General features: G+C 37.6%; 1 protein-coding gene across 2 annotated transcripts in view; it reads right to left on the bottom strand.

Annotated features, from left to right (window-relative positions):
- ANKFN1 (ankyrin repeat and fibronectin type III domain containing 1) overlaps positions 1-17781 on the bottom strand; it is a 329398-nt gene that overhangs the window by 139520 nt on the left and 172097 nt on the right. For both annotated transcript variants that reach the window (XM_012460469.2, XM_064367439.1), the window contains one exon: positions 14754-14964. In XM_012460469.2, coding sequence (XP_012315892.2) covers positions 14754-14964 — 211 coding nt within the window. The remainder of the gene's footprint in view (positions 1-14753; positions 14965-17781) is intronic.

Below are 17781 nucleotides of genomic sequence, written 5' to 3'. Positions count from 1 at the left end.
AGTGAAGATTTTGAAAAAAGGGAAACTTTGTAAAACTCTATCCCTTTTCTCCAGGTTAAGACCACAGGTGCCCTTGAGACTATCATTTGCATCTGTTCTTAGAAGTAATTGCATGGACAAGTCAGAGAGCCAGTGGTTTTCAACCATTTCACCAAACAAACCTTTGTTTATTTTTTTCCAGTGGATTTTTAATAGCTTAATAAAACACCCTCTTTTGAAAGATTTCTTTTTGGTCTACCAAACCAGCTGACTTATAAAGTGATCATGTTTCTCCCTATTATTAATGACCTATATAACCGTCAATAGAAGCATCTGTTCAGAATGAGATAATCAACCTAAGAAAGTGGGATAATATATTTTAAGCAGAAGAAAGTAAATATGATAATTATATTAGACTGTGTAGTTTATCTTGAGAAATGGTGTGATAGTTAGGCTTTTCGAAAGCTTGAAAATTGTTCTGGGAATCACATTTCTATTTTTGCCACCCTGGAATGGGGACATTTTCAACCTCCTCATTTTAAAGATGAGGAAATTGAGGCCCCAGGGAGATGGGATGACTTATTCATAATCTTCATCTAAACCTTAAAGAACTCAGTGAATTTTCTCTAAACCCAATGGAATACAAATCAACCTATTATTTATATATTACAATTTCCTGATTGCTATCTATTTGGCATAAGATCGGTGAACTCAGTTTGACTGGTTGGATTTAGAAAATAGAAAGGCTATGTCTCTTTTATCATTCCTGCCCATCCACTTCTCTTTTTCTTGGATTCATTCCCCTTTCACTTCCACCCACAGGATACTTTTCCCTGGAGTCCATGCTCCTGATCTCTTTGCAAGCCTTGCCCTTTTCTCTCATTGCAGTTGGTCTCTTCTCTAGCCAAGCAGCTATCCCTCTGAGCAGCCATGCCAGCACAATGGAAGGTCTGTGACTGTGTGGTAAGCAGTCCAGCAGGGGCAAGACCACTGAGTGGCTCTTGAAACAGGCTCTGTGCTATTGTGGTGTTTAATTATTAACAGCATTTCTACCGCCCAGTGCTTCTGAGTGAGTATTTGTTATAAGACCTACCCAGCTAATTAACCACGGGATGGGGTGGGAGGAGTGGCGGGAACTTTGTGTTCAAAGAATACAATTATAGTTACTGTTTAAATCCTGAGATTATTGATCAGGGACTGAAGGGACTTTCTTCACCATTAGAATCTAACCTATGGATTGCTACTTATAGTTTGTTAATTCTGTCATTGCTTGCAATTGCTATATTTGGGCCTGGTTGATACAATTGCTTAAAGCTTGAAAATACAATGAATGTAAAATGTAAACTAATTTTAATTTTTAATTAAGGATTTTAGAGAACAATTCATCTGGTTTGCTTGAAAAAACAGACACATTTGTCCATTACCAATGATGTGCCGTTTTTCAATTTAGTAACAGCTTTCCATTATTCTTGGCATTTTCCTTTTTTAAAAATGAGAAATGAGGCACTAAGATAATCATTTAATCTCAAGAGTTAGAAAGATACCTTACAACCAATCTCAGGTACCTCTCCTTTAGTACCCTTGGTCCTATATAATTTCCTACCTGAGGGGAACTCACTGTTTACCAAGATGACCTTGCCCATTTTCATACAACTGAATTTTAAAGTTCCCTTATCCTGAACTGAAATCTGTCTTCCTATTACACTCACGTGTCACTTACTGACAGGGAAATGTTCTGAGAAGTGCATTGTTAGGCAATTTCATGGTTATGCAAACATCACAGAGTGTACTTACACAAGCCTAGTAGGTATAGCTACTACACAGCCAGGCTATGTGGTATAGCCTATTGGTCCCAGGCTACACACCTGTACAGCATGTTGCTGTACTGACTACTGTAGGCAGTTACAACACAATAGTATTTGTATATCTAAATCTATTTCAACATAGAAAAGGTACATTAAAAATACTAAAACTATGGCATAAAGGATAAAACATGGTAGAACTACATAGGGCATTTACCCTGAATGGCGCTTACAGGACTGGAAGTTGCTCTGGGTGAGTCGGTGAGTGAGTGGTGAGTGACTGTGAAGATATAGGACATTACTGACACTACTGTGGACTTCATCAACATTATACAATTAAGCTACATTAAATTTATAGAACATTCTTTCTTCAATAATAGTTTACCGTAACTCTTTTACTTCATAAACTTTTACATTTTTAAAACTTTTTGGGTCTTTTGTAATAACAGCTTAAAACACAAACAAACTGTACTGCTGTGCAAAAATATTTTATGTCCTTATTCTATAAGTTTTTTAAAAATTAAAAAAAATTTAACTGTTTATGTTAAAAATTAAAACACAAACACATACATAAGCCTATATCTATGCCTTGGGTCAACATTATCAATATCACTGTCTTCCACCTCCACATCTTATCTCACTGGAAGTTCTTAAGGGGCAGTACCACACATGGAGATGTCATCTTTTATAACAATGCCTTCTACTAGAGTACCTCCTGAAGGACCTGAGGATGGTATAAAGTTAACCATTTTTTTAAATAAGTAGAAGCTGTGCACTCTAAAATAATGATAACAAGGATAGTAAATATATAACAGTATCATAGCAATTTAGTGTCATTATCAAGTAGTGTGTCCTGTACATAACTGTATGTGCCATACTTTTATATGACTGGCAGCACAGTAGGTTTGTTTAAACCAGCATCAGAACAAATGTGAATAATACATTACACTGTGATGTTATGACAGCTACAACATCACTAGGTAACAGGAATTTTTTTAGCTCCCTTATAATTTCATGGGACCACCTTCATATACGTAGCCTACCATTGACTGAAACGTTATGCAGATGTGATTGTATTTCTAAACTGCAAGCAATGTGGTAAAAGGGCTTTGGGGTCCTATAGATCAAGTGCTGCCCTTACATACGCGTGACCCTAACCAGTTACTCTGCTATATTGAGCCCAAGTTTCTCATCAGTAAAACTGGCATAACAATGGCATTTGTCTTATAATTTGTAACAAATTAATGATAATCTTTACACAGAAGACTCTCTTAGTGGAGGTTTGCATTATTATTATTACATCCATTGATGTTACATTTTTAGAGGCACACAAAATAAATCAAAATACTTGTTTTATAACATAACTCTATGTTCTTCCATCAAAAACTCCTCTTGCTTCAAATAAAATTTTTCCATCCTAGCTATTGTTCAGATATATATACTAGTAAGTGATATCAATTTAAATGCTATCTGTTATTTCAAGGCAGAAAACAAGGTCACTTAGATTTAAACCTTGCATTGTAGTGAATATACTCTGGGCAGTTAATATAATTTATTTTTGCTGACTATAAGCAATAATCTTCCAAGAACTTCACCACTGATTTGTTTTAAGGTAAGAATGACAAAGCAATGTAGGGGTGTTCTAAAAATTAAATATTTTTAATTCAAAAACTCTTATACCAGAGAAACACAAAACATAAGCTCTAATTTACCTGTCTTAAGATTCAGGACACAAGACTCATTTTGACTTCACTTAGGTCTCAACCTGTTATTACATTTTCAGATTTTCCCAAGGACATTAAGGTGTGTTTCCAAAAAGGTTTTAGAGCTCTGGAGATTAAATGTTTCATTTAAATTCCTGTGAAACTTTCTTCTCCTAAACTTATTACACCCAGACGTGGGGCTCTGGAGTGTTCCCTGCAACTTTCCAGCAGAATGTTGACTCACAAAGTCCTTATATAACTTAGATTGTAACTGGTGATTTCTTAAGAAGCCAGAACAAATGACACAGAGAGGAACTTTCAGGACTCATCAAACTGAAAGGGGAAAATGGACATCCTCTCTAAAAGCACAACATGCAAGACACTTGATTGGATTATTTAGGAAATTCAAAGGAGATTGCCCCATAAAAACATAGGGGGTTTAAGTAATGAAAAAAAAACCATGTCTTCTGCCAATATTTTCAGTGCTGTCCATAGACATATAGTGTGAGCCACATCATTTAAAATTTCCTAGTAATGACAATAAAAAAGCAAAAAAAAAGGTGAAATTAATTTTAATAATATATTTTACTTAACTTGATATATCAAAAATGCTACCATTTCATTGCATTTCAGTGCAATCTATAAAATTTATTAATCTTACATTTTATGTTATTTTTGGTACTAAGACTTTGAAATCAATGTAATTTTACATTTAGAACACTTATTAATTTGCACTAGCCATATTACTTTTTAAAAATTTTATTTTATTATAAGTTGATAATAATTTTGTATTTATGGAATACAAAGTAATGTTATGATTTGTGAATACAATGTGGAATAATTAAGTTAACTAGACATATTCATCATCTCAAATATACATGCTTTTTTTGTGGTGAGAACATTTGGAATTTATTCTTTTACCAATTTTGAAATGTACAATGCACTGTTATTAACTATATTCATGATACAGCACAATAAATTTAATAAAACCATTTATTTCTCCTGTCTAACTGAGATTTTGTATGCTTTGACTATCATCTCCCCATTGTCCCCAACCCCCTGACTCTGTAACCACCATTCCACTCTCTGCTTCTTTGAGTTTAATTGTTTGAGAGTCCATAAGACCCTAAATAAATGAGAACATGAGATATTTGTCTTTCTGTGCATGGCTTATTTCACTTAGCACAGTGTTCTCCAATTCCATCCATTTTTGTCACAAATGACAGCATTTTCTTTCTTTTTTTTTTTTAAGACCGAATAGTATTCCATAATGAACATTTTAAAAATCCATTCATCTGTTAATTGACACTTAGGTTGATTTCGCAACTTAGCTATAGTGAACAGTGCTGCAGTAAACATGGGAGTGCAGACATCTCTCTGACAAACTGATTTCAAGTCTTTTGGGTAAATACACAGAAGTAGGATTACTAGATCACATGTTAATTCTATTTTTAGTTTTTTAAGGAACCTCCATTCAGTTTTTGTAATGACTGTGCTAATTTACATCCTCACTAACAGTGCACAAGTGTTCCATTTTCTCCACATCCTCACCAACACTTATCTTTCCTCTTTTTGATTATAGCCAGTCTGACCAGTGTTAGATGATATCTCATTGTGATATTAATTTGCATTTTACTGAATATTAGAGAGACTGAGCATTTTTTAAAATATATATCTGTTGGTCATTTGTATATCTTCTTTTAAAAAACCCTATTCAGGTTCATTGCCTCTTTTTAAATTGGTTTGTTTTCTTCCTGTTGCATTGAGTTCTTTACATTTTGTGGACACTGACCCGTTACTGGATGTATGAGCTGCAAATATTTTCTCCCAATACATAGGTTGTCTCTTAACACTGTTGTTTCTTTGGCTGTGAAAAAGCTTCTTTGTTTTAATCCCATTTGCCTATTTTTGCTTTTGCAATCTGTGCTTTTGGGGTCACATGCAAAGGACTAATGTCGTGTAGTTTCTCCCCTATGTTTTCTTCTAGTAGTGTTACAGTTTCTGGTTTTATGTTTATGTCTTTACTCCATTTTGGGTTTGTTTTTGCATATGGTATGAGATAAGGGTCCAATTTCATTCTTCTGCAGGTGGATATCCAGTTTTCCCAACACCGTTTATTGAAAGGACTATTCTTTTCCCATTGTATGTCTTTGGTACCTTTGTGGAAAATCAATTTACCATCCATTCGTGGTTTCATTTCTGGGCTCTCAATTCTGTTCCATTGGTCAATGGAATAGACAGATCTCAAATGTTTGATAGTCATACATGGCTAGCAGATTCTGTGTTAGACTATGTATAGTTTTAGAACATAAAAGTCTACAAATTTTAAAAAGTGCTATATAACAAATAGGTAAAATATTTAAATTCTTTACCAGAAACTCTTGGGTCATTTTATTTTGTTTTTGAGAATTATGTTGGCTAACAATTTTTGCAAATCATTTACAACTGGCCAGGTAATGTGATACATTTTTTAATGGTGTTATTGCACTTAATTCTCAATAATCCTGTATGGGTAATATGGTAGCCAGCCTCCATGAGGGCCTGCAGTGACCTATGTCTGCTCATATTCATAACTAATCCTGTATGGGTAATATGGTAGCCAGCCTCCATGAGGGCCTGCAGTGACCTATGTCTGCTCATATTCATAACTAATCCTGTATGGGTAATATGGTAGCCAGCCTCCATGATGGCCTGCAGTGACCTATGTCTGCTCATATTCATAACTAATCCTGTATGGGTAATATGGTAGCCAGCCTCCATGATGGCCTGCAGTGACCTATGTCTGCTCATATTCATAACTAATCCTGTATGGGTAATATGGTAGCCAGCCTCCATGATGGCCTGCAGTGACCTATGTCTGCTCATATTCATAACTAATCCTGTATGGGTAATATGGTAGCCAGCCTCTATGAGGGCCTGCAGTGACCTATGTCTGCTCATATTCATACCTTTGCACGGTTCTCTCCCACACTGTACCAGCGTTGTTTTGTGAGATCAGCAGAATTCTGCAGAAATGACACTATATCACTTCTGGGATTAGATTATAAACATCACTGTTGCTTCCACCTTGGTCGATCTCTCTTTCTCAGATCATTTTCTCTAGGGGAAGCCAACTACCATGTCATAGAGTAGCCATATGAAGAGACTCATATAGCAAGAAATGCAGGGCTCTTGCCAGTAGCCACCATAAGTAAGCTTGGAAGTTGATCCTCTAGCTCAATCGGTCCTTAAACTGAGAGCCATGTCATGGAGTCACATGAAATTGTGATTGAGCCATAACCATCCAACTAAAGCCATTCCCAGATTTCAGACTCATATGAGACAAACATTTACTATTTTTAGTTGCTGTTTGTGGGTAATTATTACATAGCAATATATAATAATACAAGTTAGGTACAATTATTATATCCATTTTACAAATGGAGAAATGGAGGCACAGAAAAGTTAAGGAACTTTCCCACAGCTACAAAAGGTCAGATGTGAGATTTGAAGCCAGAACTCTCTGACTCCAGAAATTTAATTTTTAGCCTTTTCTAAGGGATTAATTTAAATGCTGTACTCCCCGAAATTCTATTGTTGTCATGTTTATGTTTAAACTCATGGGGAAAAGTCTGTATACCCTCTAAACCGATAACAATGGACATGTTTGGGGATTTGGGGGATGGAACCTAGATTGTGTGTGCATGTGGGGATGAGTCGGCTGGGCTGTCAAAGACACCTTTTAACTTTATCTATAATGTTTTTATTTCCGACAAGGAGAAGATATTCTGTGTTGCATGCATATTTAAAAAATTTTTTTTTTGAAAAGAAAAAGAGGACTATAAAACAACATGGATGAACCTGGAGGACATTATTCTAAGTGAAAGAAGTCAGATACAGAAAGACATAATTGATGATCTCACTTAAATTTGGAATTTAAAAAGTTAAACACATAGAAACAGAGAGTAGAATAGTGGTTGCCATGGGCTAGGGGTGGAGAAAATAGATGTTTAACAAAGGGTACAAATTTTCAACTAGAAGATGAACAAGATCTGGGGATCTAATGTACAGTATGGGTAGTGATGGATCTGTGAATTAATTTGATTATGATAATCTTTATAGAACATGTGTATGTCAAATCTTCACATTGTATACCTTGAATATATACAATCTTGTCAATTAAGTATTTTAAAGCAAAAAACCAGAAAAATACAACTATCAACTCAAAGAACAGGAACTTAGGCTTTGGCCACCTGGTGTTTAAATAATTATTTGAAAACATAAAAAAGATCAATGAGCCCAATATTAAGTAAAATTATTATCTTCATAAGGAATAATATATTCATACCCCTGAAAAGAAATAGGCTTAGGATTGATTCAATTCAATTAACTAGATATTTATTGAGTGTCTACTGTTTGCTGGGCATTCAGTAATGAATGAGAGAGGTGCTGCCCTTTGAAATTTATGTGCAGAGGAGACAAAAATAAGCAAATAAAAATATTGAGAAAAATCATGATAAGTGCTATGCAAAAAATGACGAGAGTGATGTGATGAGAAAGCGGCATTTTACACTTTGGACTTGGTGGCCAGAGAAAGCCTCTCTTGAAGATGTTATGTTTAAGCTGAAATGTGAATGTTAAGAAGGATTTGGCCATGTAATGAACAAGATTAAAAGCATTCAAGCAATCCAAGTAGATGGAATAGCCAGTACAAAGGCCCTATGCTAAGACAGCCTGGCACATTACAGGAACAGAATGGAGGATGGTATGGGTGAGGAGTGTGCAGTATAAGATGAGTTTTGAAGAACAGATTTGTAAGTCAGGATGAGGATTTATACGCCTATTTTAGTGAAGCAGAAAATAATAATGAGGGCTCGTTATAGAGACCTGTCTAAGGCTTGTTCTTTATATATTCTTATTGGCTGCAAATCTTCGTCCTTTGTGGGTGGATTTTATTTCAGGAAATCTCTCTAAATAATTTGAAGCCAAGTCTGGGGAACACAGAGGGTGATGACGCTAGGCAATGCTGTTTTGGAACAAAAATCAGGTGTGACTCTCAGCAACGAGTCAGATTTTCTCATAAACTGACTCCGAGGACAATTCCAAAGTGTTCAGAGCAATGGCAGCACTGTTGGAGCAAGTGTGGGGTCTCCCAGGAGGACCATGTGGAAGGATAACATTCGCTTGGATTGTAGACTTTCTAGTGTGTTTGTTTACATAAAACCAGCCTCATTAGTTTATAGTCACACCTCTTAGACATGGCCTGACCAGTCCCAGCACAAACACGAACCCCTTACTACTGCAGAAATGGTGGTGCATCTTGACAAGACTGCCAAAATTGTAACACTGGTGTATGCACCATACTCACTTGACAGCAATTCTTCAATGGCATTTTATGAAGTAACTGGACACAACAAATTCTGAGTGACACTTTCTAGTTCCACAGGCAGCATCTGAGAGAAAGTGAGAGGGAGGCATTCACCAAGAAATGCAGAGGGAGGGGAGTGGGACTAGAGAGAAGGAGAATGTAGCTAAGGGAACGGGCAGAAAGACTGAAGTTAAGGGGTATTTCACCATTCTTACCGCATATTATTAAATAGTGTAAAAATAAAAACAAAGGCTACATCTAAAACTGAATTCTGTAACAATGTCTGGAAAACAATAACCGCCATATTAACGGCAAAAGATGCCCCAAAGTTTAAGTTACTGGATGACTTAATGGGTTTTTTCCCATACATTCTGTGTATATGCATGTGTGTGTGTGTGTGTGTGTGTGTGTGTGGGCGCGCGCACATGCGTGCCTGTGTCTATGATACACATAATGAATGTATGTGTGCATAATAAGACTTGACATCTGTGACTCTGAGCAGCATAAGAAAGGCTGTCACAAAGGCTAAAATTTCAATGGAGACTTTCTGAGTATCTACTATGTACTAGGTACTGGAGTCAAAGAATGAAATAAAATCTCTGTGAGTGACCAAATTTGCACGTGATTGCAAAAGAGCTAGTTTCTTTATGATTACTATTTACAGGGCCTTAATGATGCCAAATAAATGGCCATCTCAGAAAGGCAAGACTCTCATTGATGATTCGGCAAATTCCTCCTGGAGGCTATTGGTTTGAGGGTGGGGGCAGAATATGAGTTAGTCAGAAAAAAGGAGGGGTTTATGACTGGGGGTTTTTATGTACAGAGGCAACAGGTCTTTCTTTGATAGCAGTTGTTCAAGTGAGCATGAGCCATAGCGCTGGGATCCTGAGTGTATGAAACAATCCATGGCGTACCCATGGGTGTCCTGCAGTGCCTCTATACATTGGCTTTCCTAGTTGCAGTCCTTTCAGATTCTGTGGCTGTTTTCCTAAGCTTAGCACACCAGTCTGCAAGAAGGTACTTGGGACTCTACTTCAATAACGGCTGATTTTTTTTTTTTTCTGCAAGGAATGAATATTACTTTGTGCTGTTTGCATAACAGTAGGAGGAACAAGTCTGGGAGCAGTGGCTCACACCTGTAATCCCAGCACTTTGGGAGGCCGAGGTGGGCAGATCACCTGAGGTCAGGAGTTTGAGACCAGCCTGACCAACATAGAGAAACCCTACCACTACTAAAAATACAAAATTAGCTGGGTGTGGTGGCACAGCTACTCAGGAGGCTGAGGCAGGAGAATTGCTTGAACCCAGGAAGCAGAGGTTGCAGTGAGCCAAGATCATGCCACTGCACTCCAGCCTGAGCAATGAAAGCAAAACTCTGTCTCAAAAAAAAGAAAAGAAAAGAAAAGAAAAGAAAAGGTAGGAGGAACAGAAAAAAGTTACTGAATAAAGATAGCGGATTCATCTAATGAGTAGGCTGGGGTTCTGTATATATTTAACTTCAGAGCAGTGTGCACGTTTGGATGGCCTCTTCTGGGATTTTTCTATGAGTAAGGAAACATACATGGATGAGTTTCAAGCTATGCATATAAAGAACATGCCCATGTGGCTCTGGCATTGAGGGGTTCAAGAGAGAAGACAAGCCTGACCAGTGGTTTGTGTTACAGTGATTCCTTTTAAGAAATGGAGAAAACTACAGAGGATGTTATTCTGAATTGTGTGAGGATACGTGGTTGGCATAGTGAAAAGAATACTGCGCTAGTTTTAAGAAGGGAATACAGAAAGAAAGAGAAGAAAGAAAATTAACCTTGTTAGAAACCCTATACCCTGCACTCTGCTTTGAAATACATGACTGTCATTAGAAGAGGAGCAAATGGAGAGCCAAAGTAGGGAAGAATTGAGCATCTAATGTGTAACGGTAAGTGTGCCAAAGCTTTCTCACAAACACCAAGGGAATTAATACAGAATTGGGTTCAAATCCTAACTCCACCACCTATTAACTTTGTTGTGTTGGGAGAACTATCTGACCTTTAAAAAAACTGTCTGACCTTTAAAGTTTCTTCACTGATAAAAATGAAAAAACAACTTCTACCTCACAAGCCAGTTGTGAGAATCAAGGGAGATGATGTAGACAAAAGCATTTTTGGAGGTGTAAAACACTCTAAGAGCTTCAGGCCTCATCATTATTTTTTTTCTCTTATATATTCTGCCTCTGGCTCTGGGGAACAGTTTAAAGCAGGTGTTTGCCTATCTGGTTCTGGCTGGCAGACGGGTTTTTCTCTTGGGCTAGCTCATACTCATGTACAGAAGCACTTCTGCTGCTTTTGTATTTGATATATAAAGTGAATTAAAAATCCTTGAAAACACTATGTTTTTCTATCCTGCCCCTCCCCAATAGGACTGACACCTTAGTCACAGAACGGAACAAAGAAATACATCATTTGGCTTTAGCAAACAGTAGGAAGGGAAAAATGTAGGGGCCCAGAGACCACAGCCCTCTATATTGGTTGTGTGGAAAGGTAGTGAGTTTGTGTGGAAAGATTCCAGGGGTTGGCATCCTACAGATCAGAGCCTGAGTCCCTAACATCCCTATTCATTTGCTGGATGTGTGACCTGGGGCCAGTCAGTCAACTTCTCAGAATCACAAGTTCCTCATCTTCAAAATGGAGTTAATAATCTTATCCTGTAGGGTTTGTGTGAAAACCAGAGATGATGTATGTGAGACTTCATAGATAAACAACTAACATTTCATTGCCATTTTTACACATGTAAGTCTATATGTGGTAGTATCTCTTTGACTTCTTAGGTGGCCAAGGTGACTTAGGTGTCATGTTTCCTGGAGGCTGAAACCTGGGTTTATCGCCCATCATTTGTCCTTTACAACTTTATGATGGTAACATGGTTATCATCTCAGAGAGAATGAGGAGGAAACCCAGGGATCTCTTGAACAAATTTGCTTTTGGTTTAACTAGATATTTAGTACTTGAGTTTTTTTTAATAGAGGTTTAATTATGCACAGAGGGCTTTGGGAGGTTGGGAGTCTTACTGTTTTCACAGAAAATGCAGAGTTCTTTGTAGTGTCTCAGGTAAGTAAGAAGGACTAATGTTTCAACCAGCCCAGTGCAGGATGGCCATGGCAACATCTGGATGAATGGTCTCCTTGTTCCTGTAGAATGGGGCTCAGTCTGCATTCTCCATGTTCAGACCCTCTGATTCTCTCTCCACCCTTCTCTCACTGGATCTTTGGGACAGATGTTGTTGCAGAATAAATCAGAAGGCAGGAAAGATGCCATTTCCATTTCTTCCATCCTCATTTACCATCCTTGCGAATCCTCCAGTTCTACTAAAAAGGAGTAGCACTTTGACTACAGAGCTCTTTGGAAGAGCTCAAATCCTGCTGAACCCAGATCTTCACTGTCTCTGACATGGATGTGGTGAGTTTAGCATTTTTAAAATGTGGAATTTTCTGATACAAGGATCTGCTTCTGTACCTAGTCTTTGGGTGGTGGTGGTTTATGAAATGTAGGAGCAGAGATGTGACCTCTAATTATATATTTGCTTGCTTCTCTTTCAGCCTTCTGGGTCTTGCCACTTGGAAGTAAGTGAATCAGTATTAGTGAAACTAACAGTTTGATGAGTTTACTTTTTTCTTTTAGGAAACATAAAAACAGTGGTTCACAGCCATTGTGGTCATTGGGTCAGAGAGTTTTCACTAAGGGGAATGTGAGTGCCTACTTCATAACGTTGCTGTGAGGATTAAAGGAGTCAATACATGGAAAGTGCTCAGAAAAGTGCCTGACACAGGGTGAGTGCTGCATGATATTATCCCACTCACTCCTGGGTAGGGCCTGCCATTGACCCCAGTGCAGCTTTCTTCCCCAAGTACTATCAGTTCTGCTTCACAATACATCCAGAAAGAAGCGAGTCACAAAAGACCATCTTTTATGTAATTCTATTACATGAAATGTCTAGAATAGGCAAATGTATAGAAATGGAAGGTAGATTAGTGGTGGTCAAGTGCTGAGAAGAGTTCGAGAGGTTGGGGAGTGACCATAGAGGGTATGGGGTTCCTTTCACAGTAATGAAGCTCTAAAATTGACAGTTGTGATGGTGCACAACTCTTGTGCATATACTAAAAGCCACTGAATTGTACACTTCAAATGGGTAAATTTTATGGTATGTGAATTGTATCTCAATAAAGCTGTTAGAAATATATCCAGAATTCTGCCACTACTCCACATCACTGTGATGTTAGTCCCAGCATCTAGTCTTCTCCTGGGCCACTAAAATGGCCTTGTAACTGGTCTTCTCAATTTCACAATTGCCTCACACTGTCTCTTTTCCATAGAGCACTGCAGTGATCTTCTAATGTAAAGCAGAATAGTTCATGTGCCTTCCTAGACAGCTCCACTGCCTTCCCATCGTACTCTACAATTAAAGTTGAACACTGACCATGGCCTCAGGGTCCTGCATAATCTGGCCTTGTGACTTCTCCCTCAACCGACATTCTCCCTCTTGCTATTTTGCTTTGGCCACAATGACTTTTTAATTCTTCCAATATGTCAGTCTTATTCCTGCCTGCCTCAGCATCTTAATATTTGCCATTCACTCTGCTGAGAATTTGACCCCCACATCTTCTCATCGCTCATTCCTTTATATCATCTAGAATTCAACTCAAATATCACCACATCAGAGAGGCTTTTCTTGCTCAACCCTATTTATGTATTCATTTTAAATTGACATATTGTAACTGCCCATATTTATGGAGTACAATTTGATGTTTTCATATAGATATATGTTGTATAATCATTAAATTAGGTATTTAGTGTATCCATCACCTCATGTATTTATCATTTCTTTGTGGTGAGAACATTCAAAAGCCTCTCTTCTAGCTACTTTGTAATATACAATACCTAACTGTTAACCATTCCATTATCACCTTACTGTACAGTAAACACCAGATGTTCCACCTTCCTAATTGTCAAAATTAAAAAGAGAACTACTATATGACACAGCAATCCCACTACTGGGTACATATCCAAAGGAAATTAAATCAGTATGTTGAAGAGATATATGCATCCTCATGTTTATTGTGGCACTATTCACAATAGCTAAGATGTGGAATCAACTTAAGTGTCTATCAACAGATGAATAAAGAAAATGTTGTATAAGCCAAGCAAAGAAAGAAAAACATGGCGAGACCTCACTTATATGTGGGATTTTATAAAAAGTTGATATCATAGAAGCAGAAAGTACAATGGTTACCAAAGACAGAGAGGGTGAGGACTGTGAGAGATTGGTCAACGGGTACCAACTGTATTTAAGATAGTCCCTTCCCTGTCAATCTCTAGCCACTCATCTATTTTATTTTCTTCATAGCATTTATCACTATTTGAGTTTGTATTTTATCTATTTACTTGCTTATTGGAAGTCTTCTCAACAAGCATGTAAGTTCTATGAGAATGGGGATTTCTGTCTTGTTTGCTGTTACATTCCTAGCACCTAGAACAGTGCCCCACACTCAGTGTTTGTTGAATGAATGAATGGATGAATGAAACCACCATATTGGTTGTGAATACAAAACAGAAACATGCAAATGCTCATTCTTCTATGTATAACTCCTATTCTATATCCTCACTTGGAGTATCTTACGTATTTTAAAGCTTATGATAAAATTCCTAGAAAGAAGTTCTTTGGGGGTTCCTTTTCAATACCATTCAGCATATTCTATTTAGAATGCAACTTGATGTTTAGACTGATAAATGCTGTCAATGTTTGCATGAAAGTCCATGAAAACATCCAAAGGATATCAGGGCTGATGCTTAGTCAACTATGCCTGCTCTGAAAGTCAGCAGTGGCTCCTTTGGTGGCATAAGACTGGAGTCTGGCTTTAATAGTACGTTTGTTTATTCTTAGGTTACTTACAGTGTGGACTTTCTCGGGCCCCTGTTCTCAGAAGAATCTTTGCAATGGGCACATTGTTGGTCATGATGGCAATATCCAGGGGTGTCAAGCCCTCGCTGTTAGGCGTGTTGAGGTCTAGTTCTTCTGGTGTGTACTGATATAGGAGGATCTGCACAGCATCCATGTCCTGCTGTTCGACTGCCTCAAACATGGCTTCATTGCCCTGGAAATTCTAGGAGAGTAGCAAAAGTGGATTAGCGCAATTTCTTAAACCAGTGGGTCTTTGTAGCTTAGCTAGTTTGAAGTTTAGAGACTGTTTCGGGGACTGCATGTCCACTTATAAGTGGTATAACTACAATTTATCCCAAGGTCTCCAAAGTAAATACTCTGTTGGACTTCCCTTCCCTCATTTCTAACGGACATTGAATAGATGCACTGAGACAATACAGGGTAGCCTGGGCAGGCTGTAGGTAAGAGCAAAACTCAGCTTTTCTCAAACCAGTCTTCTGAAAAATACTCTTAATAGTTCATTTGGCTTGGTACGGTGGCTCATGCTTGTAATCCCAGAACTTTGAGAGGCCGACGTGGGCAGATCACTTGAGGTGAGAAGTTCAAAACCAGTCTAGCCAACATAGCGAAACCCTGTCTCTACTAAAAATACAAAAATTAGCCGAGTGTGGTGGTGGGTGCCTGTAATCCCAGGTACTCTGGAGGCTGAGGCAGGTGAATCACTTGAACCCAGGAGGTGGAGGTTACAGTCAGCTGAGATCACACCATTGAACTTTAGCCTGGGCACAGAGGGAGACTCCATCTCAAAAAAAAAAAAGTCGTTAAGAGATGTTCTATGAAGAAAATAGCATGTGGTCAAATCAATGTGATAAACATTAGATTAAACCAAGTTGCCTCATTATTTCCCTGTAGGCTTCCTCAGTGTCTTTAATAATTTTAAGAGGTGTTTTGTTGCATTTGCTTTGACTACTCCTGGACTAGTATTCTACAGAACACAGTTTGAGAAATGCTGGCATAGATAGTGTTAGCACAGGTAGTATTAGTTATGGCTAGCTTGGACTTGAGAGTGCACGTTCTCTGTTTTTCTCAAACGCATCACCTCCCTTTCCATCCCCAGGCTTCTACATTGTCATCCCTCGTCTGGATCATGGCAATGACCTGTCTGCTGCTAGTCTTGGTCGCCCGTAGCTCTTGCTCTATGCTAACACAAGAATAATCTCCCTAAAATATACATGTAACATGTTACTTCCTTCTTTCCAAATATCTACTAGCTCCATGCTGCCTGCAGGCTGATAGATTCTGAGCGCTGAGGTGAGGGGTTCAAGTGGTAGTGCTCAGGGAGGGTTTCAGTGGCTGGATGGCAAATTGGTTTTGTGCCTCATGGAACCAGAGTTGAATATTTATAGAATACAGTTCACTTATAGAAAAAAATACCTTAAGAAAATATGGTTCCTTTGAAAATTTCTTTCAGAGGATTAATAGTAAACACAGGAGAAGAGCGCCGGAATTCTTTTAGGCAAATATTTCTTAGAACATGGGAGAAGACCAACACATGCATTATTTACACATGTATCTGGTATCTTTGCCAAGAGTTGCTTGGTCTTTAAAAGAGTTGAAATACCATTGGTTTTGACCTGCATAGGGGTCACCTGATTAACATATGGAAGATCTCCAGTGACCAAATGTTCAGGGGGTCAGGTTTTATTTTTAGTCTCATTAAAAATCAATTCTTCCTATCAAAGGCTGCAAGTCAGCTTTAGCTGAGTATATAACACAAAATTGAAATTTGAGGAAAATACAAAGCTATTATGCAAATAGTTGTTTTGACAATGGGGATCCAGGGAATAAAGTTATTTTGGTATGCAGTTTTCTTTGCTACAAGACAATCTGCTAAATAGTAAAGTGTTTTATCCACAATCTGCTAAACTGAAGAGGCTCTGATGCTTAGGCTACAATTTACCCACAGCCAAGTCCTCTCAAAAGATGAGGTTGAAATGAGAAAACATATTAGAAAACAAATGAGTTCAAAGTTAAAATGTTACCCTGTCCACAGCTGTGTATTTGTTTTTGACTCCTAGTATTCCTAATTTCTCATGTGCCATATTTACTCTCACTCTTAAGTCATTTCCTCCTCCAAGCTTTTGTTGGCAAACTTTGGCATGCTTCTATCTGGAAAGGGTAGGACTCATTTCTGTTTTAAGAGCAAACAAATGGTGCCATTACTCCCTGCAAAAATACCCTTGCTGAGCATGTTAATATTATGCTCTCAGCTTTTACTGAGGGCCATTCTAAGAAACTATTATATGAGAATGTCTGTAACATCATCAGTTCCACTCTTTATGCCATTCTCTATTACATAACTCACTATGACATCTACAAGGTCCAGAGGACTGAGCAACAGGCAAATATTCATTTCGGAGACATTTTTAGTTATCAGCAGATGGGATGGTATAACCAATTGTGTTTCTTTTTCTGCTTAGACTTCCTGGGAACTCAGAGATGAATGTAATGATAATTTTCAGGTACAGGTACTATATTTGCATGGGTTTTTTTCATACATTTATTTTTATTCTTATACCCAATATTTAATTTTTTATTTTTCTAGTTTTTTTTTTTTTTTTTTACATTTTTCCTTTCCTTTCCTTGCTTCTTCTCTCTCTCTCTTTTGTCTATTATATAATACATGTGCATTCTTTGGATTCTATTTTGAATGCCTTTGGAAAGAATGTGTGGTATACATTTGAAATAAGTAATAATATTAATATTATTATTTGAATGAACACTGGAATTCTCAGAAAGCCCATTTAACCTGAGACTTCATCTTTGTCAAGCTGCTATTTTTTGAAGTTTTTTTTTTGTGTGTGTGTGTGTAGTAGGGAAATAAAAATTAAGGGAAAAGAAAAAGAAACAAGAAGAAAGTGAAACAGCTCACAATCACTCAGATATTGTCTAACAACATATACGTATAGTTACTGCCTTACCTGACTCTATTCTAGCATTTATAAAATTACAAGCATCCACTTCTGAAGTAAACATGAAT

The sequence above is a fragment of the Aotus nancymaae genome, unplaced genomic scaffold, assembly GCF_030222135.1.
Source record: "Aotus nancymaae isolate 86718 unplaced genomic scaffold, 86718_ANA_hifiasm-v0.15.2.pri h1tg000072l, whole genome shotgun sequence".
NCBI lineage: Eukaryota > Metazoa > Chordata > Mammalia > Primates > Aotidae > Aotus > Aotus nancymaae.
Note: the sequence above shows the minus strand (reverse complement) of the source record. Positions and strands in the feature narration are given on the sequence as shown.